The sequence below is a fragment of the Hypanus sabinus genome, chromosome 11 (assembly GCF_030144855.1).
Source record: "Hypanus sabinus isolate sHypSab1 chromosome 11, sHypSab1.hap1, whole genome shotgun sequence".
In the NCBI taxonomy this organism is placed as follows: domain Eukaryota; kingdom Metazoa; phylum Chordata; class Chondrichthyes; order Myliobatiformes; family Dasyatidae; genus Hypanus; species Hypanus sabinus.
Window position 1 is genome coordinate 18,028,066 of NC_082716.1, and position 27,802 is coordinate 18,055,867.

Here is a 27,802-nt window from a genome sequence, read left to right on the forward strand (position 1 = left end):
AAGGCAGGGGTTCCCCAGCCTGGGGTCCACAGACCCTTGGGTTAATGGTTAGGGGTACATGGCATAAAAAAAGGTTGGGAACCCCTAGTTCAAGGGAAGTTCTCTAAATGTTTTGCTCTGGAGTAAGTCTTGGCAGTCCTCCACTACTATCAGTAGTTGCATCTGTCCTATAACAAAGACCCGAAATTGTACCATGTTATTCTCCAAGTAAACATCTCTCCTAGCTAGGAGAAGATATCTTAAGTTGGCAAGTGAAACATTAAAATTAGGGGCACTGGTATTTGCCCAAATTACATTTGAATCCAGAAATATTAATACCTAACAGATAGCTTAGCCTAGTTGTCCGTTTATTCAATGAAAAATACTCTGACCCTGCAGAGGAAGATCACAAACAACAACAAAACTGAGAGTCGTAGTTCACATCTTCTTGAGAACAAGAACATGATATTGAGTATGTCATCGTCATCCAAGTGGAGTGGTTCATGTGCTTAAGAGTGACCTCACCATCCCTCTGCTTCTTACAATGGCAGAGTCAACCACCACTCAAAATTTATGGAAGCCTACTACAGTGACTCTATGGGCATTGTGCAAGAAGGGTTGATCGTGTCAAGACGAGGATGTAGAGGTGGAATAGTCACTTGAAGTTGTACATAACACATACCTCGATCCTCCTGCTATACTTCAGAGCTGTGGTGTAAAAGAGACAGTATTTACAGTATACAGCCTGTTAACAGTTTGCAGTTTAACAGCTTACGGCCTGTTTCATTTCTTCAGGGTATCCCAAAATGCTTCACAGCCAATGAGTGTGTTTTATAATGCACACAGGCAACTGGCAGTTGAAAAGTTCACTGCAAGGATTCTTAATGCAACAAGCATGATGTAATTCGTAAGTAGATTATATCAGTGCTGTCGAATGAGGGGGAAAAGTCAACAGTCTAAAATAAAAATAAAGCAACGACTGTGTCAACTTCTACAGAAATGAATTTTAGTGCTCAAAATGTAGCCCCGTGATTAGAACTGGTCATGTGACTCTACCCTTTTCCTTTTCAAACATTCACAGTTATCTGGATGCACCCTGAACTTACCTGTAGACAATTACTTGCACACAGCTGCCTCAAGGCCAGAAGACATCAAACTGCCGGTGTAACACACACACAGTGCTGGAGGAACTCAGCAGGTCAGGCAGCATCTAAACAGAAGAGTAAACAGTTAACGTTTCAGGCCTAGACGCTTGATGAAAGGTCTCAGCCTGAAACGTCGACTGTTCACTCTTTTCCACAGATGCTGGATGACCTGCTGAGCTCCTCCAGCATTCTGTGGGCCTAGCTTTGGGTTTCCAGCTTCTGTGGATTTTCTCATGTTTGTGAAACTTCAGGCGGGCTGTAGTTAAAAAAAACCTGCATTTTGGAAACGATTAAATTGGATGAAATTACTGTGCTAGGGGATACTATTTATCTTGGAGGGACATCCTGCACTCAATGATTCCATCCCTGTTGTCAGAATCAGCTCCAGGGTTTGAATGAAAAGGTGCTGAAAGTTTCCTCTGATAAGTTGGCCGGAGAACTTTGTGAATAGTTGATAGTTCTGTGAGTGGACATAGAATTCCTCTGCTGCAGATATCAGAGTCCAGTTCTATCTGTGCCATATGCAATGAAAACAAAATTAAATTTTCAAGCACTGAAGATTTTCTCTCTCAGTTGGTAATGATGCTGAGAAATTTTGATTTTTGGGTTGGAAGGAGACATATGAATGCTGGGTTAAGTGCATTGCATTCCAGTATACATTAACGGATGGATGACTTCATTTTAACATGCCACATACAAGACAGCATCTTGACAACTTTTAACTCTGTGCTACTCAGCAGGCGATTATGGATCAAAGATGGGAAAACGTAGAAAGTCCAACTTTAGTCCGAGATTTATTTCCCAGGGTAAATTGAATAGCAGTGATTTTTAAAACTATGTTAAAATGAGCAGTACAGACAAAATACATTTTAAGTGTATAACATTAGCAGTTTTAATTATGCAAATACATTCTATTTTTCTGAGGCGTCTTTTAATAATCTGAGTGTAACTCTATTAAGATGATAATCTACTTAATCACTTTTCTGTATTGTAAAATGTATTTTTTTAATTTTGCTGCTGCAGAGATTCTTCATGGTTGCCTGAAGCATGTATTTTGTAACAACTCTGACAAAATAACTTATGACGTAAGTGACTTGAAAAATGCTGGTCTCCATCTCACATGCCTGTCAATCATTTCAGGTTTTGTTTCTCAAAGCCAATATTTCTTTAATATAGTGTTGTTTAATTTCACTGCCTTGTTGGTTTTAAGGCAAAATTTGGTGCTCAAAATGGCGATGCACTGTTAACTTGTAACAGGCATTGTGGTTTCAGAATATGATAAAAGGCGCCTCATGTTCATTCACTTAAACAATGTTGTTGCATGGGACATGACTGCCCTCTGGTGCAGATGTGATGCTATAATTAATGAATTAAACCACGTTGAATCCAAGTTTTTGAATCCACAGACTTGACATTGTCTGTACCCAACTTAGGGGGTTGCCCAGAAGTGTGATCTAATCAAAAATGCTTGAAATTACATTTTTTCTCAGTATTGTGAAGATTTTGTTCCATTTTAAAATTCCACCGTTTAAAGAAAGTGTTAACAAGAACATAAATCGTAGAACATTTATTTCTCAAGAATGGTGCCTTGACTGGAGGACTGAGTTATAAGGAATGATTGAATAGGTTAAGACTTTATTCCATGGAATATAGAAGATTAAGAGGAGATTTGATAGAGGTATACAAAATTATAAAGGGTATCGATAGATTAAATGCAAGCAGGCTTTTTCCACTGAAGTTGGGTGAGACTACAACCAGAGGTCATGGGGTAAGGAGGAAAAGTGAAAAGTTTAGGGGGAACATGAGGGGAAACTTCTTCACTCTGGATTGTGAGAGTGTGGAACAAGCTGCCAGTGTAAGTGGTGCATGTGAGTGCGATTTTAACATTTAAGAGAAGTTTGGATAGGTTCATGGATAGTAGGGCTATGGTTCCGGTGCAGGTTGATGGGAGTAGGCAGTTTAAGTGGTTCGGCAAAGACTAGATGGCTGAAGTGCTTGTTTCTGTGCCGCACTTTTCTATGATTCTAATGGTACAACACAGTAGAGGCCATTCGGTCCTCGATGTTGTGCAGACCTAAATAAACCTACTAATCTAACCTTTCCCGCCTATGTAGCCCATAAACCTACACTTTTCTTCCATTCATGTGTCTATCTAAGAGTCTCTTAAATGTCGCTATTGTATCAGCCTCTATTACTAACCCTGGTAGTGCATTCCAAGCATCTTCCACTAACTGTAAAAAAACACAAACCTACCTCACAAATCTCCCCTAAACTCTCCTTCACTCACATTAAACAGAAGCCCATCGGTACTGGCTATTGCCAGCCTGGGTTAAAAGTGCTGGTATTCCACTCTATCTATGCCTCTCATAATAATCCATACAGCTCTATCAAACTATCTCTCATCTTCCTTCGCTTCAAAAAGAAGTGCCCTAGTTTGCCTCAAGACATGCTCTCTAATCCAGGCAGCAACTGGGTAAATCTCCTCTGCAGCCTCTCTAAATCTTCCACATCCTTCCTATAATGAGGCAACCAGAACCGAACACAATGCACTCCAAGTGCAGTCCGACCAGAGTTTGAGAGCTCATTACTTCATGGAGATCACTACACTGACTAATGAAAGCTAACACACTTATTAACTTCTCAATCAACTTGTGGGGCAACTTCGAGGGGTCTATGAATGTGGATCCAAAGATCCCACTTGTTGGTCCACATTGTTATTAATCGTGCCATTAACTTTGTACCCTGCCTTCATGTTCAGTCTAACAAAATGTATCACTTCACACTTTTCAGTCGGGAAACATAATTTTTTTTATTGAGATACAGTGTGGAATAGGCCCTCCCAGCCTATGGAGAAATGCCACCCAGCAAGCCCCCCCCCCCCCCGCCCAGTTTAACCCTAGCCTAATCATGGGACAATTTGCAGTGACCAATTAACCTACCAACTAGTATGCCTTTAGGCCGTGGAAGGAAACCCATGCAGTCACAGGGAGACCATGCAAACTCCTTACAGACAGCAGCAGGAATTGGACCTGGGTTGCTGGCTCTGTATAGCGTTGTGCAATCACTACACTTAGATACCGCACCATCTCTGCATTCATTCTATTTAGTCCTAAAAGAATGTTGCCGGCTTCGCAAAGGTGTACGCTCATTCTTCTAAGCTCCAGGGCATACGTACCGCAAACGTGCCGACCCTGGGGCAAGCCTTCTGAACCATGAACAGTACACTCAATAGTTGCAAATTGTTCCATGAGGTATTGCCTCTTTTGACTATTATTCTTGAGACTGCCCCATTTAGTCAGCCCATTTTGTTACTGTGATCTTGTGTAAAGGTGTATGTTCATTTCCGTAGATGTTGCCTAACCTGCTGAGTTCCTCCAGCATTTTGTAGCCTAAAATGTTGACTGTTTATTCATTTCCGTAGATGCTGCCTGACCTGTTGATTTCCTCCAGCATTTTGTGTTCGTGGCTTTTAATTTTCTTGAATTTTAAATCAAGAACCACAAGATAATAGTACATTGACATAGAGTCATAAAACACTACAGCACAGAAATAGGCCATTCAGCTCATCTGTTCCATGCCAAACTGATATTCTGCCCAGTCTCATCAACCCACACGTGGACCATAGCCACTCAGACTCCTCTCAGCCGTGCACTTATCGAAACGTTTCTTGCTTCTATAATTCTGTTTAAAAGTCAAGTTAATTCAAATGACTGTTTACCTTTTCTTACATAATTTTCTCTATGCCACCTGTGAACTTTCCATTGAGGTGGGCATTTAGTTTGCGATCTGCTTTAATTTCTGAGGTCCATGAAACCTTGGAACCTGCTTTGACTATTGCTACAGTTCCCTTTCCAATGATTTCACATGTAGGTCCCATTAAAATGGAAATAGCTTGTAGGATTTGGTGGAGGGAAGCTGTATCACTTTTAAAAAAAACAACCTTTTTTTTGATGAAAAATATAGTCATGGACACCCTATTAGGTACAGGTGGTCACTGAGTGTATGTTTGTGGTCTTCTGCTGTTCAGCTCATTCACTTCAGTTTGATGTGCTGTCCATTCAGAGATGCTCTTCTGCTCCTCACTGTTGTAATGTGTGGTTATTTGATTTCCTGTCACCTTGTCTGCTTGAACCAGTCTGGCCATTCTCCTCTGACCTCTTTCAACCTCAGTGCTGCCACTCATGGGTTTTTTTTTGTTTTTCCCACCATTCTCTGTAAACTCTAGAGATTGTTGTGCGTGAAAATCCCAGAAAATCAGTTTCTGAGATCCTCAACCTACCAATCATTCCCTGGTCAAAGTCACTTAGATCACATTTCTCTTCCATTCTGATGTTTGGTTTGAACAACAACTGAACCTCTTGGCCATGTCTGCATGCTTTTGTGCATTGAGTTGCTGCCACATGATTGGCTGATTAGATATTTGCATTAATGAGTAGGTGTGCCTAATAATGTGACTACTGAGAATAGTGTCACAGAGCCCTAAAGAATGGAAGCAAGCCCTTCATCCCATCTGGTCCATGCTGAACTGATATTTCGCCTAGTCCCATCAACCCACATATAAACCATAGTCTTCCATGAACTTAATCAAGTTCTTTCATGAACTTAATCAAAATGTTCTTGTTTCTGAGATTAAAGGTCAAACCAATTCAAATGACTTTTTATTTACCTTTTTCTATATATTTTTTTCTAAATCATTCCTCCTGAACATGTTTGTAAATGTGCCATTGAAGTGGACATTTATTTGCAAAATGCTTTTAAGTATTTGTTTAGCGATACAGTGTGGAGCAGGTCTAACTAGCCTCTCAAGCCATACTGCCCCAGCAATCCCACAACTCCGATTAACCCTAACCTAATCATGGGACAATTTACAATGACCAATTAACCAATCCACTTTAACCACAGTCTTTGTACTGTGGGAGGAAACTGGAGCACTAGGGAAGAATTTTTAATTTTTAAAGACCATAAGAACTTCAGAAAGCAGGTTCTGTGGATGAGATTGAGATTCCTGGATGGTTTGTCGCCTCCTGGGTGCTAGAGTCAGGATCAAGTCCACAGAATACTTAAATGGAAGGGTGAGTAGGCAGAGGTTATGGTCCACGTTGTTGCCATGGGTAGGATGGGTGATAAGATCCTGCAAAGTGAATTCATGGAATTAGGTGCTAAGTTAAAGGGCAGGAAATCCAGGGTCATGGTCTCAAGATTGCTAGCCTTGCCATGTACAATTGAGGCCAGAACTAATGCTAGTGAGGATAAAACTAAGATGATTATACAGTTTAATATGTAGTTAAGGAGTTGGTGTAGGAGGGAGGGCATAAGATTTTTGGATCATTGGACTCTCTTCCAGGGAAGGTGGGACATGTACAGAGATGGTTTGCACCTGAACTGGAGGGGGCTAATATTCTAGAGGGAAGGTTTGTTAATGCTCAATGGTGGGTTTCAACTGGAGTTGCAGGGGGATAGGAACCAGAGTGCCAGAACAGTTAGTGGAGAGGTTGTAGAGGCAGATGTTAGGACCTCAGACAAAGTCAGGAAGAAAAAGGTTGAGCCTGGTGAACCTAATATTCTGAGCTCCATATATGCCAATGCAGGGACTACGTAGAAAAGGTAGATTAGTTCAGGGCATGAATTACCATGTAGGATAATGGTATTGTAGCCATTAGTGAGACCTGGTTGCAGGAGTGGCAGGACAGCAGCTCAATGTTCCAGGGTTCCATTGTTTTTGACATGATAAAGTGGGAGAGATTAAAGGGGGAGAGGTGACATTATTAGTGGAGATAGTGCCATGGCAGTGTTCAGACTGGAGAGCTCATCCAGTGAGGCTTTATGGGTAGAACTGAGGAATAAGTAAGGTATGACCACATTAATGGGATTATATTATAGACCACCCAACAGTCCATGGAATTTAGAGAAGCAAATTTGTAGAGTGAGCACAGACTGGTGCAAGGAACATAAGATTGCAATAGTAGGTAATTTTAACTTTCTACATATTGTCTGTGACGCCCATACAGTAAAAGGGCTGGATGGGAAAGAGTCTGTCAAATGTGTTCAGGAAAGTTACCTAAATCTGAAGTCCCAACTGGAAAGAGTGTGATACAACAACCCAATCTTTTGGTTTCACCTGCAAATTTGTTGACTCTCTTAACCACATTATCATCCAGATCAATGATATAGATGACAAACTACAATGGGCACATCCCTGTAGCACTCTACAAGTCACAGACCTCCATTTGGAGAGGCAACCATCTACAACCATTCTGGCTTCTTCTGCAAAGCCAATTTACTACCTCATCTTGAAGGCCAAGTGACTGAACCTTGACCAGTCTCCTATGCAGGACCTTGTCAAAGTCCATGGAATTCAGAGAAGCAAGTTTGTAGAGAGAGTGCAGACTGGTGCAAGGAATGTAAGATTGTGATAGTAGATAATTTTAACTTTCCACATATTGCCTGTGACACCCATACAGTAAAAGGGCTGGATGGGAAAGAGTTTGTCAAATGCGTTCAGAAAGTTTCCTAAATCAGTACATAGAAGTCCCAACTGGAAAGAGTGTAATACCAGAACTCCTATTAGGGGATGAGACAGGGTGGGATCTGGCAAGTGTGAATTGGAACAGGTTGTTTTCTGACAAAGGTGTACTTGATAAATGGGAGGCCCTCAAAGGTGAAATTTTGAGAGTTTTTATGTTCCTGTTAGAATAAAAAGCAAGGATAACATGTTTATGGAGCCTGGTTTCAGATATGTTGAGGCCCTGATTAAGAAAAAGAAGTAGATGCATAGCAGGTATAAGCAGGTAGGAACAAATGAGGTGCTTATGGAGTATAAGAAATGCAAGAGAACACTTAAGAAGGAAATCGTCGTCGTCTGAACCCAGTGCCTAGGTGGCACATGGGGCCTCCAGAAGGGTCTTCCATTTCTGCCGGTCTTTCTCTCTGCTGCTCGCCGTTACCCAGTTCATGCCTACTTCTTTCAGTTCTGCTTCCACAGATCTTCGCCATATCACTTTGGGCCTGCCCCTACTTTGCTTTCCCTGTGGAGTCCACTGTAGTGCTACTTTTGCTAGTTGATCATTTGGCATTCTCAATACATGGCCCAGCTATCTCCATCGCCTTCTTTTCACACAAGCTGAGATTGATTCCATATTGCAAGATGCAAGCAAGTCTGGGTTTCTGATTTTCTCAGGCCAGAAGATCTTTGTGATACATCATAGACATTTTGTCTGGAACGTGTCAAGTTTCTTGCAGATGTCTTTTGTCGTCTTCCAACATTCACTTTCATAAAGTAGCACACTTAGGATGTTGCTTTTAAAAGTTCTGATTTTGGTGTTAAGTTTGAGTTGTGTGGATTTCCAAACTGCATTGAGACTGCCAAAAGCTTGATTTGCTTTAGATAGTCTTGCTAATAAGTCCTTACCCCTATCTCCATCAGTGCTGACTTTACTCCCAAGGTACCTGAACTCATCTACCTCTTCCACTTGCTGATTATTGATGATTACTGGTTGGAGGTTGGAAGTGTTCATCTTCATGATCTTTGTTTTAATAAGGAAATCAGATAGGGCAAAAGAAGACATGAGTTTGCTCTAGCAGACAAGGTGAAGGAGCTCTTCTACAGATATTATTAAGAACAAAAGGATAGCAAGAACAAAATGAGTCCCCTGGAAGATCAGAGTGGTAATTTATGCATGGAGCTGAAAGAAATTGTGTAGATCTCAAATGGACTTTTTGCATCTGTACTTACTTGGGAGATGGACAAACAGAGTTTATAGATGTGAGCCAACGCAGCAGTGAAATCATTGACCCTATACAGATCACAGAGGAGGAGTTTTCTGTCTTGAGGTAAATTAGGGTGGATAAATCCCCAGGGCCCTTGGACTCTGGCTGGCAAGTGCAGAAACTGCAAGGGCCCTAGCAGAGATATTTAAAATATCCTTAGCCACAGGTGAGGTGCTTGAGGGTTGGAGGATAGCTAGAGTTATTCCATTGTTTATGAAAGACTCTAAGAATAAACTAGGAAATTATAGGCTGGTGAGCCTTATATCCCTATTGGGAAAGTTATTGGCAGTTATTCTAAGGGACCTGATATATAAGCATTTGGATAGACAGGGACTGATTAGGGATGGTCAACATGGCCTTGTGCATGGTAAGTTGTGTCTAACCAATGTTATAGAGTTCTTTGAGGAAGTTACCAGGAAAGTTGAAGAAGGTAAGGCAAAAGATGTTGTCTGCATGGATTTTAGCAAGACCTTTGACAAAGTCCTGCATAGGAGACTGGTCAAGGTTCAGTTGCTTGGCATTTAAGATGAGGTAGTAAATTGGATCCGACATTGGCTTTGCGGAAGAAGCCAGAGTGGTTGTAGATGGTTGCCTCTCCAAATGGAGGTCAGTGACTTGTAGAGTGCTACAGGGATGTGACCATTGTAGTTTGCCATCTATATCATTGATCTGGATGATAATGTGGTTAAGAGAGTCAACAAATTTCCAGGTGAAACCAAGATTGGGGGTGTAGTGGATAGCTCTATCAAAGCTTGCAATGGGAGCAGGACCAGCTGGAATTTAATGAGACAAATGTGAGCTGTCACACTTTGAAAGGAGTCCTTACACGGTGAGCAGCAGGGCACTGAGGAGTGTGGTAGAACGAAGGACCGGGGAATACAGATTCATTATTCCTTGGAAGTGGTATCCAGATGGCTAGGGTCATAAAGAAAACTTTTGGCACATTGGCCTTTATCAATCAATGTATTGAGTACAGGAGTTGGGATGTTCTGTTAAAGTTGTATAAGATGTTGGTGAGGCCGAATTTGGATGATTGTGTGCAATTTTGGTCATCTACCTACAGGAAAGATGTAAACAAGTCTAAAAGAATGCAGAAAAAATTTACAAGGATGTTGCCGGGACTTGAGAATCTGAGTTATAAGGAAAGGCTGAATAGGTTAGGACTTTATTCCCTAGAATGTAGAAGACTTGAGGGGAGATTTGATAAAGGAATACAAAATGATGAAGGGTATAGATGGAGTAAATGCAAGCCGGCCTTTCTTTTCTAGTGAGGTTGGGTGAGAATAGAACTAGAGGTCATGGGTTCAGGATGAAAGGTGAAAAGTTTATGAGGAACATAAAGGGAACCTCTTCACTCAGAAAGTGGTGAGAATGTGAAATGAGATGCCAGCATAAATGGTGCACACAGGGTTGATTTCAACATTTAAGAGAAATTTGGATAGATAAATGGATGAGTGGGGTATAGAAAGCTTTGGATCGTCCAGGTGCAGGTCAGTGGCACTAGGCAGAATATTGGTTCAGCACAGACTGCGTGGGTCGAAGGGCCTGTTTCTGTTCTGTACTCTTCTATGACTCTTATAAAACCTTGCAGCCTGTTTTGAACATTGCTACAGTAATATTGAAAGTGAGATGTTCTGCCCCCATAAAATGCTACATGTAGGTTCCATTTTGATACACGTGACTTGTAGCATTTTTATGGGGTGGGGCGGGTGGAATATGTTGCACTTCCAAAAAAGCATTTTTCTTTTTATGACTTATTTATTTTATTTAGAGATATAGCACAGGTACAGACCTTTCTGGCCCAATGAACACAGTGCTGCCTCTGTGACCAATTAACCTACTAACCTGTACGTCTTTGCAATGTGGGAGGAAACCAGAGCACCCGGAGGAAACCCACATCATCACAGAGAGAATGCGCGAACTCCTTACAGACAGCAGCGGGAATTGAACCCCTGTTGCTGGCACTGTAAAGTATTATGCTAACTGCTATGCTATCAGAAGATGAATGATAACATTGAGTAGAAATAATTGGTTTACTGTCCAGACAATTAATTTATAGGGTGTGGGACTCACTGGCTAGACCCGCATTTATGCCCAACCTTAATTGTTCTTGAGAAGACGATGGTGAACTCTCATAGTGGTATTGGGGAATCCCCCAACTTGGACATAGCAACGATGAAGAATTGTAACATATTTTCATTTGAGGATGGTGTTTTACTTGGTGGTGAACCTTGCATATGCTAAAGATGAACTTGTTCTCCCAGTCCACCTCATTGTGGCCCTTGCACCTTATTTAATTGAATTAATTAATTTGTTTGCTTATTTATTTACAGGCAATTCACCTGCACTGTACTTTTTCTGTAACTAAAAAGGCCATAAGATGCAGGAGCAGAATTAGACCATTTGACCCATTGTACCTGCTCCACCATCCCATTATGGCTGATTATGCCCCCCTAAACCTCATTCTCTTGCCTTCCCTGTAGTCTTTAAAGCCTGACTAATCAAGAAATTATCAACTGCTGCTTTAAGTATAGTCACTGACTTGGCCTCGACAATTGTCTGTGGCAATGATTCCACAGGTTCTCTACCCTCTGACTAAAGAAATTCCTCTACATCTCTGTTCTAAATGGATGCCCCTCTACTCTGAAACTCTGCCATCTGGTCTTAAACTCTTAAACTATAGGAAACATCCTCTCCACATCCACTCCATCTAGGCCTTTCAAAATTCAATAGGTTTCAATGAGATCCTCATTCTTCTAAATTCCAGCAAGTACAGGCCCAGAGTGGCCTTTGTACAAAATGCTGGAGGAACACAGCAGGCCAGACAGCATCTACAAAAAAAGAGTACAGTCGAAGTTTTGGGCTGAGACCCTTCAGCAGGTCTCATACAAGAACACTTTCATTCCCGGATCCTCCTCATATGAGAACATTTTCATTCCCAGAATCATTCCTGTGAACCTCCTCTGGACCCTCTCCAATGCCAGCATGTCTTTTCTTAGTAAAGGAGCCCAAAACTGCTCACAATACCCCAAGTGTGGTCTGACCAGTGCCTTACAAAGCGTCAACATTCCATATTCAATTCCTCTCAAAATGAGTGCTAACATTGCATTTATCTTCCATTTACACACTTATTCTATATTCTGTTTTTCTTTTTACTAATACTAATTTATTAATACCTGTGTTCAGCACGATGGTATGCATACAAAAACTTTTCATTGTTTCATCGAACTTTGTCTATACTTCTTGCTGCATCAGTAAAGCAATCAGCAAAGCCAAAGAGCACACCCTCTCTGGATATTCTCTTTTCTCCCCTCTTCCACTGGGCAGAAGATACAAAAGCCTGAAAGGTCACAGCACCGGGCTCAAGGACAGCTTCTACGCTGCCATTATGAGACTATTAAATAGTTTTCTACTATGATAAGTTGGACTCTTAACCTTGCAATCTACCTTGTTATGATCTTGTACTTTCTCTGTGGCGATTACACTTTATCCTGCATTTTATTGTTGTACCTTGATCTACCTCGATGTACCATGTAATGATTTGATGTGTATGCAAAACAAGCTTTTCATTGTACCTTGGTACATGTGACAATAATAAACTAATTCATGGGGAATCAGAATCAGAGTCAGGTTTATTAGCACCGGCAGGTGACGTGAAATTTGTTAACTTAGCAGCAGCGGTTCAATGCAAAACATAATCCAGCAGAGAGATTATTAGTAAATAAACAAGTAAATTACATACATTGAATAGATTATTTTAAAAATGTGCAAAAACAGAAATACTGTATATTAAAAAAGTGAGGTAGTGTCCAAAACTTCAAAGTCCATTCAGGAATCAGATGGCAGAGGGGAAGAAGTGAGAGGGATAATCAACCAGCCATGATGGAATGGCAAGCAGACTTGATGGGCTGAATTACTTAATGCTGCTTCCATGTCTTATAGTCTTATGGTCTTAGTCCAGTTCTAATTTCAGTGATGGTACATATGTCAATAGGAAACAAGTTATAATCATATACCTCTCGCTGGGTTCTCCCAATTGCCTCTGCCCTGCCTCCATTCTTTTTGCAAGATGGTTTTTAATTAGACCGACATAATTTTTATAATTAAGTTTTTTGCCTACTCCTATTGCCCTCCTCTCCCCCACTACCAGAAAAATAAATTGTGACCACTGAGAGGCAAATAATTCAGCTGGCTTCGCTTTTATGAATAAGTGGTAAGTACCAATATTCTTCAGGCTGTTACAATAGTAATGGGTCTTTTTCTTCACTGCGTGTAAGAGCATATTAGACACAATTAAATAAGCAAAAAGCAACTTGCAAAACGTGCAACTGGCTCCCGCATAGTAATTACAGATGCAGATTCTTTCAGAGTAATTTTATTTATTACGTGTACATGATGCATTTAGTGAAATGCATCATTTGCATTAACAACCAACAGAATCTAAGAATGCACTGGGGGAAGGCTGAAAGTGTTGCCAAACGTCCATGCCCAGAATGCTTGGCTGAACAACACACAGGACAGCACGACATAATCCGCAAGCAACAAAATACTGTATATGGGTGTAACAAATACAAAATGCTGGGGGAACTCAGAAGGCCAGGCAGCGCCTATGGGAAACAAGCACAGTTGACCTTTTGGGGCAAGACCTTCACCAGTCCTGCCAAACAGTCTCGGCCCAAAACATCGAGTGTACTTTTTTCTGTAGATGCTGCCTGGCCTGCTGAGTTCCTGCAGTATTTTGTGTGTGTTGCTTGGATTTCCACAGCTGAAGATTTTCTCTTGTTTGTGGCTATATATGGGTGCGTTGGTTGTTTACACAGACAATGCATTTCACTGTATATTTCAGTATTTTTTTCTGAAGCCCATCACCCCTACTGGGGCATAGGATGCCAACTGCAGATCATCAGTCCCCTGTCCTGGACCAATGTTTCAATTATTTCCATGTGTAGCCCATCTTTGAAGATCCTTCCTCTCCCAGGTTCGAGGTCTTTGGAGCTTCTGTTGGCATTTCTGAGGCCCTGGGATTTTACAGGATGGGTTGTTCATTTCACTCTCTCAACACCTTATGAGGGAAGAAGATCTCCCCATGCCCGACCCTCCTCCTTTAGTAGCCAGGCTTGGGAGCGTCTATGGCACAGTTATGTTTCTATGTACTTGTGATAAATAAATCTCTGTTTGAATTGCACAAACAATGCCATTGATCAAAAACAGATGACTTGTTAATCATTTAAGATTTCTGAGAATGTTGCCAGGACTTGAGGGGCCTCTATTAGAGGGGGAGGTTGGATAGGTAGGACTTTATTCCTCAGTGCATAGGAGGCAGAGGGATGACCTCACAGAGGTGTATAGAAGCATGGCGGGTGAATGTACACCGTCTGTTTTTCCCAGGCAAATCAAAAAGTAGAGAGCACAGGTGAGAAGAGAATGATTTAAAAGTGATCTTTGGGGCAACTTCACATAGAAGGAGGTGTGTACATGGGATTGAGGAAGTAGATGAGGCAGGTACAATACCAAGGTTTAAAAGACATTTGGACAGGTACTTAGGTAGGAAAGGTGGAGAGGAAAATGGGCCAAACATGGGCAAATGGTCAAACAGTTTAGATGGGCATATTGGGTAACAGAAACAAGTTGGGCTAAAGGGCCTCTTCCCACTTTATTTGGTATCCGTGTACAACTGCTTGTTAATGCAAGTATCTAATCAACCAATCACATGACAGCAACTCAATCCATTGTAGCATGTGGACATGGTCAAGATGTTCAGTTCTTGTTCAGACCAAATGTCAGAATGGGGAAGAAATGTGATTTAAGTGACTTTGAGTTGGGAATGATCAGTGGGTTGAGGATCTCAGAAGCTGCTGATCTCCTGGATGCACAACAGCCTCTAGAGTTTACAGAGAAATGGTGTGTGAAACAAAAAATAACATCCAGTGAGTGACAGTTCTGTGGGTGAAAATGCCTTGTTAACGAGAGAGGTCAGAGGAGAATGGCCAGACTGGTTCAAGCTGACAGGAAGGCGACAGTAACTCAAATAACCACATGTTACAACAGCGGTGGGCAGAAGAGCATCTCTGAATGCACAACACGTCAAACCTCGAAGAGGATGGGCTACAGCAGCAAAAGGAGGTACCTAATAAAGTGCCCATTGAGTGTATATAGTCAGTTCTGGTTTGGTTTGGTTCTGCACCCAAGGATTAGAATAATGCTTTGATATCCTCATGCAGCAAATGTACAATGGACCACTTTTAAAAGGCTGCTCCATGACTGAACGAGTAAAACATCTGAGATCAATAAAAACCATATGCATTTATCTCTGGCTTGATACAAGATGAAGTTCCTGGCCATTGTTCCCTTTGGTGAGAGGAATGTGCATTGCAGATTTGGGTGAAACTCTTCAGCCTCTGGGGAGAGGCAGATGGTGAGGATTCTTCCATTAACTTTCCCTGTGGCAGCTGCAAAGAAACTCCATAATACTACAATAAGACATGCCTATGGCAGTCCCATTACGTGGCATCCTGTCTCACTCCTGTTCCCCCCAAATTGGAACACCTAGTGGTCAAGTGTCATCCATTTTATCTGCCGAAGAAGTTTTCCTCCATCATTACATATTAAGAAATAAGTAATTTCTTACTGAAATTTATAGTTTATTATGTATTTCATTGTACTGCTGTTGCAAACAGCAAATTTCACAACATATGTTAGTGATATAAAAACCTGATTCTGATTCAGCCCCTTCTCTATTAGGACACTTTTTAATTGTTGCCACATTCTCTGCTTCAATGCATAGGAGATAAAGTTACAACTTCATGTCCGAAGTTTGATGTTTTAGTTATCTCTAGGGGTGGGGATATGAACTGCCTCAGAAACCTTGTTCATTTCAACTTTTGGGTGATATTTTCTAGGTTTTGCTGAGCTGGTGGGTGGGGAGGTGCTGTGGCAGGCTGTGTGCTGCGGTGTGGAGTCAAGAACACTCAGGTCAAAGATACAGTCTTGGTTGAAGAGATGTTGAAAACACAAAGTTCAAAGTAAATTTATTCATTTACTTGCAGGCAGTCACAGAAAACGCAAAGAAACAACAAATTAAAAAAGCAAAATAGTAATAAAAGATAAGCAATAAACATCAAAAATGTGAGATGAAGATTCCTTGAAAGGGAGTCCATAGGTTGTGGGAACAGTTCAGTGTTGGGGGCAAGTGAAGTTATCCCCTCTGGTACTACAGCCTGATGGATGAGAAGTAATAATTGTTCCTGAAGCTGGAGTGGGGCCTGAGGCTCCTGTACCTTCTTCCTGATGGTAGCAGCAAGGAGAGAGCATGGCCTGGATGGTGGTGGTCCTTGATGTTGGATGCTGCTTTCCCGTGACAGCGCTCCTTGTAGATGTGCTCAATAATGGGGATGGACTGGGGTGTATCCACTACTTTTTGTAGGCTTTTCCATTCAAAGGCATTGGTGTTTCCATACCAGGCTTTTGTAGAAGTTTGTCCTTCTCCCTTTCTAATAGATGTTAAGGCCTGTAGAAAGGAAACAGGACAATGCGGTGACACAGACGCACTGCCAGAAAACCTGCTGCTCTACATTTCCAGTGAGCTCCAGTGCAGCTTCCACAGTCTCCTTGTGACTGTTTTGGTTCCAGTTTTCTCCCCATATCACAAAGATGGATGAGTTGATAGGTTAATTGGCCAATCTAAATTGTCCCTAGTTTATGGATAAATGGCAAGACTTGGTGTTGGGGTAGGGGGGTGCTATTTAGGATTATGTCATAGCGTAGCAGATAGCACACCATTATAGCTCGGGACTGGAATTCACATTTCATTTTCTGCGGCCTCTGTAAGAACTTTGTACCTTCCTACCGTAAACACATGGGTTACCTCCGGGTACTCCGGTTTCCTCCCACAATCTAAAGGTGTACCAGTTAGTATGTAAATTGGTCATTATAAATTGTTCTGTGTTGGTGCATGGCCAAGTGGTTAAGACATTGGTCTAGTGATTTGAAGGTCGCTAGTTCAAGCCTCAGCTAAGGCAGTGTGTTGATTCTTGAGAAGGTTGCATTAATTCTCGAGCAAGGCACTTAACCACACATTGCTCTGCGATGACACTGGTGCCAAGCTGTAACAGCCCTTGCCCTTCCCCTGGACAACACTGGTGGCATGGAGAGGGGAGACTTGCAGCATGGGCAACTGCCAGTCTCCGATACAACCCTGCCCAGGCTAAGGTGCAAATCCATGGTCTCTCGAGACTAACGGATGCCTAATAAATTGTTCTGTGATTCGGCTAGGGTTAATAGGAAGGTTGCTGCGCAATATGGCTTGTTGAACCAGTAGGGGCTGTTCTGCGCTGTATCTCTAAATAAAAATTAAAAATTGAAGGGAATGTGGGGAGATAAAATAGGATTAGTGCAGATGGGTGCCAGATGATTGGCATGGACTGAGGAATCTGCTACTGTGATGCATGACTGTGGGACGTGGGATAATTTGGCCTCTTGCTGTGCGATAACATTCTACAGTACTAGGTATTACAGGTCAATATTGTCTTGCATTATCCCCAGTTGCGGAAAAGATAACGCCCTGGCTTGCATCCACTGCCAGATCTCCAGGCTCAGAACGCCCCTTGACTGCAACAAAGATGGCGCCGCCTTCTCTCAAGTCATCACAACCCCTGGTTGCCAGGCACACGCTCTGCGGCGCGCGGGGACAGGCGTGCGATCAGACGCGCCTGCCGCGGGGGCGCGCGCGCCCGCGTGCGCGTTTAACGGTTCCTCAGTGGGCTGGGAGCGAGCCCGCGGCTGCAGGTAAGGAGTGAGCACACGGGGCGCGTCAGGGAAACAAAACACTATGTGAAGGATCAGAAAGCAGCAACTCCCTGGTATGAATTAAAGGAGAATTAAATTACAAAGCCTCGCCCTCATTTTGTATAGAAACCCAATATATTAAAATATTAATACTATATAATTTAATTTGTGTGATACACACACACACACATAGACATATCTAAAGGAAGGTGTAAGGGCAGGTAGTGTGGAGGGAGCAGGGACTTAGACAGATTAGGAGAATGGGCTAAGAAGTGGCATATAGAATATAGTGTAGGGAAGTGCATGGCCATGCCCTTTGTAAAAGAAATAAAAAGCATAGACTCACAAACAAGGGGAAATCTGCAGATGCTGGAAATCTGAGCAACACGCACAAAATGTTGAAGGTACTCAGCAGGCCAGGCAGCATCTACGGAGAAGCGTGCAGTCGATGTTTCGGACCAAACCCTTCGGCAGGACCGGAAAGGTGAGGGTTAGATTTCAAAGGTTGGGGGGGGGGGGGTGTGAGGGGGAGAGAGAAACATCAGGCAATAGGCGAAACCTGGAGGGGAGGGATGAAGTAAAAAGCTGGGAGGTTGATTGGTGAAAGAGACAGAAGGCCATGGTCCTCTGCCCTTTTTCTTTCTTCCATGGTCTTCTGTCTCCTTCACCAATCAACTTCCCAGCTCTTTACTACACCCCTTTCCTTTCAGGTTTCACCTCTCACCTCTCTCCCCTCCCTCACCTTTTTAAATCAAGTCCTCAGTTCTTTTACTCCAGTCCTGCTGAAGAGTTTCGGCCCAAAACGTCGACTATACTCTTTTCCATAGATGCTGCCTGGCCTGCTGAGTTCTTCCAGCAATTTTTGTGTGCTGTAAAGGCATAGACTATTTTTGACATTCAGAAATTGGAAGTGAAAAGGGACTTGGGAGTCCTTGAGCATGAAATCCCCTGCAGTTTGAGTAGGTGATAAGGAAGACAAGTACAAGTAATTTGGAGCCGGCTAGAAATTAAAAGCAACCAGGAGGGTCTAGGTAACACACACAAAATGCTGGAGGAACTCAGCAGGCACAGTTGCATAGTGGTTAGCACAATGCCGTGGTTAGTACCAGCGACCCGAGTTCATTTCCCACTGCTGCCTGTAAGGAGTTTGTAATTTCTCATTGTGACTGCATGGGTTTCCTCCAGATGCTCCGGTTTCCTCCCACAGTCCAAAGACATACTGGTTGGTAGGGTAATTGGTCATTGGTCTCTCTCTCTCCCTGTCTCTCTCCTCCTTCTCTCCCTCCCTGCCCCCCTCTCCTCCTCCCCGAGAGAGAGGGGGAGAGAGATATTACTCCTACAACAGACGAGAAGGAGACTAACAGCTCACTGTTTCGATGTTACGATCTGCAGTTCAACTGACTTAAGCCTTTTATCGACAGCAGCATATGCTGCCATCTTGATATTACAATCTCCCATGCACTTCAGTCAGTGACACCAACAAGGAATCGGATTGTTCATTGGGCCGCATCCACAAGACACACGTCTTCCATTGAGCAGTTAGCTGGGAATCTGTTCTCCTTATTAGTGATTTGAGACGAAGGAAAGAGATTCCTGTTCTTAGATCTTACCTGGGTTTTATCATGCTGACAGAACAGGATTTCCAGTCTTAAGTTAAATGACCGTTTATGACTGCATTCTCCTTTCTATTCAGCACTTCAAGGTCTAGTCTCATTCACTAATCCTCTTTGTTTCAAACTAAAATTAGTTCTGAGTCACTTTGTAGCTTGAAGCTCCAATTCCTAGTATCCAAATCTTTAACAGATTAGCTCAAAGTGTTCAAATACAGCCTTTCCAATGATCCTTACAAAACGAGTTAAACACCACCGGTCTTAGAACAAACTATTTTATGAAAGTAATTTGTACAAATAGCATTTTTTTGTTTCTTTAGATATGTTTTCGGTGGTTGAGCTAAAATATTTTGGAGATCAACGAGCAACATTTAAAATCTTAAAGCCGTGGTGGGATGTTTTCACAGATTACTTAACCATTTTGATGCTTATGGTTGCAGTTTATGGAGGCACGTTACAGGTACTGTTTTGTTTGGAATGATCAATACTTCTCAATTTAGTTTATTAAAGTTCAAAGTAAGTTTATAATTGAAGTACATATACAACAACAGAGATTAATTTTCTTGTAGGCAAACTCAATAAATCTATAGGACAATAACCATAACAGAATTAATGAAAGACCGCACCAACTTGGGCATTCATCCAGTGTGCTAAAGACACAAACTGTGCAAATGCAAAAAGAAAGAAATAATAATAAATAATAACCAATAAAGATCAAAAACATGAGATGAAAAGTCCTTGAAAGTGAGTCCATTGATTGTGGGAACATTTCAATGATGGGGCAAGAGAATTTGAGTAAAATTGTGACAAATGTGTGACTATGCATGCATCTGCATGACAGGAAATTATTTAAAATGGAACAACAGTCTGCTGCTGGAGCTCAGCTAGTTGAGCAGCATCTGTGAGGAGAACGTTTCAGTTTTAACCCAGGGTTTCAACCCAAAGTATTGACAATATCTAAAAGGAGTTGTTGGTAATTTAGGCTGCCCTACATCAGGACTGAAGCAAAGACTGAACAGCCCTTGTTGCTCCAGATTCCAGCACCTGTAGCCTCGTTTCCCAGTCAATTTGAAGACAGTTGGACCAAATAAAGCCTCTGTTTCTGATTATGAAAATGCACAGATTTTACTGCACTTTTGGGAAACCGTATTTGCTTGGTTTGCCTGATTGGCCATTTGAGCATGTTTTCTCCAGCAGCATTTATACTTGGAAATACGAATGGTTGAAATTTATTTTGAATTCACAGACCAAGGTAAAACCTGAGTAAAGAAAAGTTAATTGTAACCAGTTACCAGGATTGCAGCCACACTCCATAAATATTACCTTTCTTTGGAGAACTTTCTCTATGGATTTTGAATCTCCAAATGAAATGGAAGTTCATTCAGGTGATGTCCATAGCACAGAAACAGGATAAAGGCTATTTGTATCACATACATCCTTGCACCTGATGAACAGGTTCTCTTCAGATACTGGGAGTAGTGTTGCTCCCAGGTTCCCAGCCTCTGTTAAGGCTAGCATAATTTTGAGTGTGGTTTGTGCCTGGAATGCCCTGAAATGCTCTATGCTAATACCTCTTTGGTTGGTGTGATTCAGTTTAAACAACTACCAACAGAAATGATTCCAGTGTTATAAAAGATCCCAATGAGATCTTTCAAATGAAAATATAGATCAGTGTTGTCATATAGGGCTGAATCAAACTGATAGACATTTAACTATTAACTGTCAACCCTTTGGGCCTCAATGCACCTCACACACGCCTGGCCAAATACAGAATTTCAAGATGAGCTGAAGGAGAGATCCTGGTACATCTTGCCTTCTGCTGCTTATTTGGCTTCCTCCCAATCTTAGTCACAGAGCAATGATATACATCAAACCTTTAGCTTTATGTGAAGGAAGGCTAGTAACTCCATTCATTGGAAGACAAATGTTCACCCAGAGAATAATGCTAATGTAATTTCATGTTTTACCTAATTCTTCATACTTCTTATTTTATCATTCATGCACCATCAATAACTCACTCTGAGACGTAAAGGTGAGATATCGGCTTTCATTGACTGGAAGAAGGAACAAGCAGTGAGTGACCACCATACTACATCCTGGAGACTGAGAGGCCGGGCTCAGGCCTTGATCGCCTTTATACCAGGGTCTGTGGGAGGAGTCATAGGAGCAGTCAGCAGGGGGCGTGTCCAGACAGGTATATCAGAATCAGAATCAGAATCAGAATCAGACTTTAATTGCCAAGTACCTGTGCACATACAAGGAATTTACTTCCGGCAGATGTTGTCTCTCTGCTCATAACAATAATAATGATAAGTATAAATGAAAATAAAGATTATACATACAGGTAGTGCAATCCAAGTAATAGTTAGCCGACAGTTAACCAGCAGTTAACTGTTCAGCAAAGTGACTGCAGTAAGGAAAAAACTTCTCCAGTGCCTATTAGTCTTAGTCTGGAGGGATCTGAAGCGCCTACCAGACGGAAGCAGTTCAAACAGTCCGTGCACAGGATGGAAAGAGTCCTTTATGATGTTCCCCACCCTCTTCTTCAACCTGGAAGAGCACAGGTCCACAGTAGAGGGCAGGGAGGCTCCAATGATGCGCTCGGCAGTCCTCACTGTGCGCTGTAGTCTGGTTCTATCCTGCTTGGTGGCGGCTCCAAACCACACAGTGATGGAGGTGCACAGGACAGACTCAATGACTGCAGTGTAGAACTGCAGCAGCAATTCCTGAGGCAGACCATATTTCCTCAAGAGCCGCAGGAAATACATCCGCTGCTGGGCCTTCTTCAGGATGGAGCTGATGTTCTGCTCCCACTTCAGATCCTGAGAGATGGTGGTTCCCAGGAACCTGAAGTGCTCCACGGTGGACACAGGGCTGCTGAGGACTGTGAGGGGGGACATAACGGGGGGATGTCTCCTGAAATCCACTATTCACCACAATCATCATCGCCTTTATCTAGTTATTTAAGGTGATTTGCATTGTTTTTTAAATGTTTCTGATTATCAGAGGTACACAAAAACAGTTCATATGCTTTTGACAGCATCACTCCCCCAGGGTCTCACTTTGCATTACCTGCCACCTAATTTTTGGGTGTGGATGGTCAACTTTCTCAGCTTTCCACCTCCTGAAGATCAGTCCATGGAGGCTGGCACTGTGGCAATGGGTCTGGTCGGTGGACCATGAAGAGACCAATCTAGTGTAATAAATGCAATCTATATTTGTATAAACATTAATGTTCTTCTATATTGTGTTACCTTTATGCAGAGTGATTTTTTTTCTCTGTAATGTACTGAATGTCATCAAATTTAAATACTTGCTCACAACTTGCCAAAAATTGACATAAGGGTCTGAAGATGTTAGAATATGGAGCAAAACATAAACTCCTGGAAGAACTCAGTGCCTTGTGTGGAGCCGAAAGTAAGGTTGGGACCCTGTATCAGAACTGAGAATGCTCAGGGAAGATAGCCAATACATAGTAGTGAGAGGGAGGGGTGATAAATAGAACACAATGAGGGGAAAAGATGATGGTTAGATGGAGTCGGGGGGGGGTGGAATTGGGAGTGTTGAAACAGGCTGCTGGGTGATAGGTAGGAACATGAAAGTGAAATAAAAAACAAAAGAACTAAGTGGGGGGGTAGGCCAGAAGCTGGTAGGTTATAGGTAGAACCAAAAAATAGAAGGATGATGGGTATATGAAAACCAAGTGAGAGAGAGAATAGGAATGGTGAGCCATAGAATATAAACCCATATAGATAAGTATGCGGGTAACGGGCAGATGGAACCAGGCAGGGGAGGAACATGACGGCTCTAGGCCTGTACTCACTGAAGCTTAGAAGAGTGAGGGGGGATCTTATTGAAACCAATCTAATATTGAAAGGCCTAGATAGAGTGAATGTGGAGTGGATGCTTCCTGTAGTGGGGGAGGATCAGAGTGCGTAGACTCAGAATAGAAGGATGTCCCTTTAGAACAGAGATGAGGAGCAATCTTTTAGCAAGAGGGTGGTGAATCTGTGGAATTTATTGCCACACACAGCTGTGGAGGCCAGGTCTTTGGGTGTATTTGAAATGGAGGTTAATGCATTCCTGATTAGTAAGACTGTCAAAGGTTACAGGGAGAAGGCAGGAGAATGGGATTAAGAAGAATAATAAATCAGCCAAGATGGAATGGCAGAGCAGACTCAATGGGCTGAATGACCTAATTCCTATGTTTGTACTATTTAGCTGTTGGTTACCCAAGCAAAATATGGGGCGCTTTTCTGGTTTGCATTGTGCTTTACAGTGGCAATGGGAAAGGCTGAAGACTGAGAGTTCAGCATGGAAGACGATGCTGCAGTGAAATGCAACTGAAGGTCAAGATGACCATTTTGGACAGAGTACAGATTGCTCTGCAAGACAGTTGCCTAGTGTATGCTTGGTCTTGCCAGTGTCGAGGAGAAATGCAATTGTGTGCATTTGTGATTTCTATAAGTGAGCCTTTAAAATTTATTTGTTGATGTCATATTCTTTATCAGCGAAATGGAAGGCGAGGCATTTGGTCTTTTAATGATGTATTTTCATTATGATAAAATTCTTCTCTGTATTTCAGCAGATATCAACAGACAAGATCATCTGTGTACCTGTGCCGGAAGGTTTCTTGATGACTACCATGCAATGGAACAAAAGTGCTCTTAAAGGTCGTAAATTAAATAGTTTCCATTCTGGATTTAAGACTGACCTAGACCGTGAACAGTACAATTTAATGGATCAGTATTGTTATGATCATGCAATCCAGTGGTATTCCAAGTATTTCCCTTACATTGCTATCATTCACACACTTATATTCTTGATAAGCAGTAACTTCTGGTTCAAATTTCCAGGAACAAGTTCCAAAATTGAACACTTCATATCAATCCTAGGGAAATGTTTAGATTCCCAGTGGACCACTAAGGCACTTTCAGAAACTGTTTATGAGGATTCTGATCTACAGATTCCACAAAGAACAGTTTTATCAAATGAACCATCTATACCTTGCTCTTTAAACCATCAACAATCTTCTGAAACGGCCCTCTTGTTGGGAGACAAAGAAATCAGTAACAACAAAATCTGTGAGAATGAACCGCAAGCCTCTCTGTGCAAGCCTCCATCTAAGACTTTCAAGACAGTTGGGGGCGGTGTTTATGGCCATGCCGCAGTGAAAATCTTGGACAAAAAAGAAGGAGAACAAGCAAAGGCGTTGTTTGAAAAGGTCAAAAAGTTTCGTCTTCACACTGAAGAAGGTCATATTCTTTATATGATGTACATAAGACAAACTGTTTTACGTTGCGTTCAAACAATTTTCATCCTAGCTTACTTCGTAACTCGGATACCTCAAATGAAACATATTGTCCACTGTGTAGACAAAATTCATATTACAGGCTTCACAGAATTTTTCTGCATCCATGGCCTTTGGAGGATATTCAGGATGTTGTCCATTGTGTATGTCGTGGTTATCTTCATTTATTTTATAACGTGCATCTACACATTGTACTGGATTTTTTACTTCAAACTTAAGGAATATTCTTTTGCATATGTCCGAGAAGAAACTGGGATTGATGATATTCCAGATGTGAAGAATGACTTTGCATTTTTGCTGCACCTTATTGACCAGTATGATAAATTGTATGCCAGGAAGTTTGCCGTCTTTCTCTCTGACGTCAGTGAAAACAAGCTCCGCCAACTGAACTTGAGTTACGAATGGACACATGAGAAGCTTCAGCAACGTATAGTTACTAATGAAGACAATAAAATTGAATTGCATCTCTTCTTGCTGCCTGGTATTCCTAACAGTGTTTATGATATTTATAACCTGGAAGTATTAAAGCTTGAATTTATTAAAGACATCTCAATTAGTGCAGCCATCTCACAGCAAACCTCACTTCAAGAACTGTGGGTGTACAACTGTACAATAAAAGTAGAAAACCGAGCACTTGCATTTTTAAAAGATACAATAACCATTTTGAGAGTACGGTTTGCAAATGCTTATGAAATACCACAATGGATGTATTGCCTTAAGAATCTTCGTGTATTGTATCTTGAAGGCAACTTGTTAATTGACAACAAATCTTCTCTAGTCCTGCAGTCATTTTGTGACTTAGAACGGCTTAGATCTTTACATTTAAAATCAAATGTCACCAAAATACCTGCAGCAGTCATTGATGTTGCCCACCATCTTCAGCACCTAACTATTGACAATCAGGGCAAAAGGTTCACCACTCTCAATAGCCTTCGAAAGATGCTTTGCTTGTCCGTTTTAAAACTATACAGCTGTGATCTGGAGCAAATCCCAAGTGCCATATTTAGCCTGAGCAATCTCCAAGAATTAGATCTCAAAGACAACAACTTGAGGACCTTAGAAGAGTTGGCTAGTTTCCAACATCTTCGCAAACTCACCACGTTGAAGCTTCATTACAACAAAATTGCACAGATTCCAGTGTACATTGCCAAAGCTAGCTCACTTGAAATGCTGTATTTAACAAACAACAACATTAGTTTTCTTCCATCCAATCTGTTTAAGCTCACTAGGCTACAGCATCTGGATGTTGGTCATAACAACATTACACGCATTCCTCCTGAGATAGAACGACTGGCGGATCTTCATTACTTCAATATTGAGAGTAACCAAGTGTCTGAATTACCCTTGGAATTGTTTTATTGTACAAAGCTTCGAGTGCTAATACTTTCACATAATCTTTTGACATACATTCCACCCAAGGTGAAAAATCTGATACAGCTGCGACAGCTAGAGCTAAAAGGGAACAAACTGCAGTATTTGCCACCTGAACTGGGGAAGTGTCAGTGTCTGAAGGGAAATCAGCTGAATGTGGAAGAGGATGTTTTCAACACGCTGCCATATGAAGTCAGAGAAGAATTTATAAACAGAGAATCTAAGTGAACTGCAAATATATTTCAATACTGTCTTTAAAAGGGCTGCCACAGTGGCATAGCAGTTAAAGCAACACTATTACAGCTCAGGGCATTGGAGTACAGAGTGTCTGTAAGAAGTTTGTATGCCTTCCCCGTGAACGCGTGAGTTTCCTTAAAGTGCACCGGTTTTCTCCTATATTCCAAAGACGTACCAGTTAGTAGATTAATTGGCCATTTTAACTTTCCTGTGATTAAGCCAGGGTTAAATAGGTGGGTTGCTGGGTGGTGTGGCTCAATGGGCTGGAAGGACCCCTTTCTTGTTGTATTTCTAAATAAATAAACAATCAATTTTGGAGCATTTTATAACATCGGGTGTGTATAGTGTTCAAATATATCCTTGTGTTTTAAAAAATTCACCCAGGATAATTTTTCAAACTACTACTTAAATTTACTTGTACTTTTATTGCAGTTAGATACACATCTCAAAACGTAAAAATGCTCACAAAAAAAGCTGCCGAGCATGGAGGGGAGTATTTAGAAGAGATTGTATTCCTCGAAAAAGCTGAGAATTGCCAATATATGCATTTAAGGCAAGGATTCTCAAAAGGGGTTCCGCGAGAGATTGTGATTTAAAAAAAAGCATCAGTTTTTGAACCGCGCAATGCTAGTGCTCACAGTGGTGGGTAGTGGCTGAGCAGCCCTGTTAGCGATCTCATTCGAGGTCTTTCAGCCCAGTGTGTGGCAGCATGCAGCTGGACCATGTTTATTTGGATTAGGCCATTCTCAGTTTTTGATGCGAGATAGGGGAGACCAACATTAATACTGTACTGCACAGAGAGGAAGACGGTAGGTTGATGAGGAGCACTGAACTGCACAGAGGGGAGGATAGTAGGCTGATGAGGTGCACTGTATTGCATGGAGGGTTGGACGGTGGACTGATAATTGGGGAGAGCTATATTGCATGGAGGGTTGGACGGTGGACTGATAATTGGGGAGAGCTGTATTGCATGGAGGGGTGGACAGTGGGCTGATAATTGGTGAGAGCTGTATTGCATGGAGGGATGGACGGTGGGCTGATAATTGGCGAGAGCTGTATTGCATGGAGGGGTGGACGGTGGGCTGATAATTGGTGAGAGCTGTATTGCATGGAGGGGTGGACGGTGGGCTGATAATTGGTGAGAGCTGTATTGCATGGAGGGGTGGACGGTGGGCTGATAATTGGCGAGAGCTGTATTGCATGGAGGGGTGGTCGGTGGACTGATAATTGGCGAGAGCTATATTGCACGGAAGGGTGAATGGTGGGCTGATAATTGGCAAGAGCTGTATTGCACGGAGGGGTGGACAGTAGGCTGCTGAGTGTGAAGTGTGTTTTCTGATCATTGAATTGACTCGCCCAACTTGGGCTGTGAAGTCAGTCCCTCCCTCCTGAATTACCTCCCCAACTTCCCTGACGCACAGAGTGAACAAATTCTGCTGGCGTAGTAGAAAACCGGAGGGAAATTTTCATTCTAAAGGGATATTCACGTGCTGCGATTCAGCTGCTGGCCTACCATTTTGCTGTCGTTGTAAACTTTGCAAAAGGTGGATTGTGTAGGTTAGAAGTGAATTGCTTTGAGAAGTTTTCGTATTTTTTGT

The 27,802-nt window shown here is 42.0% G+C and overlaps 1 protein-coding gene across 3 annotated transcripts; it reads left to right on the top strand.

Annotated features, from left to right (window-relative positions):
- The first annotated feature begins 17,365 nt into the window (after positions 1–17,365).
- Positions 17,366–27,699, top strand: LOC132401728 (volume-regulated anion channel subunit LRRC8C-like). Of its 3 annotated transcripts, XM_059983854.1 has the most exons (3): positions 17,366–17,675; positions 19,606–19,745; positions 23,874–27,699. In XM_059983854.1, the coding sequence occupies exons 1-3, from the start codon at positions 17,510–17,512 to the stop codon at positions 26,193–26,195; spliced, it is 2,628 nt and encodes an 875-aa protein (XP_059839837.1). In that variant the 5' UTR covers positions 17,366–17,509; the 3' UTR covers positions 26,196–27,699. The 3 variants fall into 3 exon arrangements, with proteins under 3 accessions (XP_059839837.1, XP_059839838.1, XP_059839839.1); XM_059983855.1 differs by lacking the exons at positions 17,366–17,675; positions 19,606–19,745 and adding an exon at positions 21,384–21,479 and having other exon boundaries at positions 23,871–27,699; XM_059983856.1 differs by lacking the exons at positions 17,366–17,675; positions 19,606–19,745 and adding an exon at positions 21,436–21,479.
- The last annotated feature ends 103 nt before the right edge of the window (positions 27,700–27,802 follow it).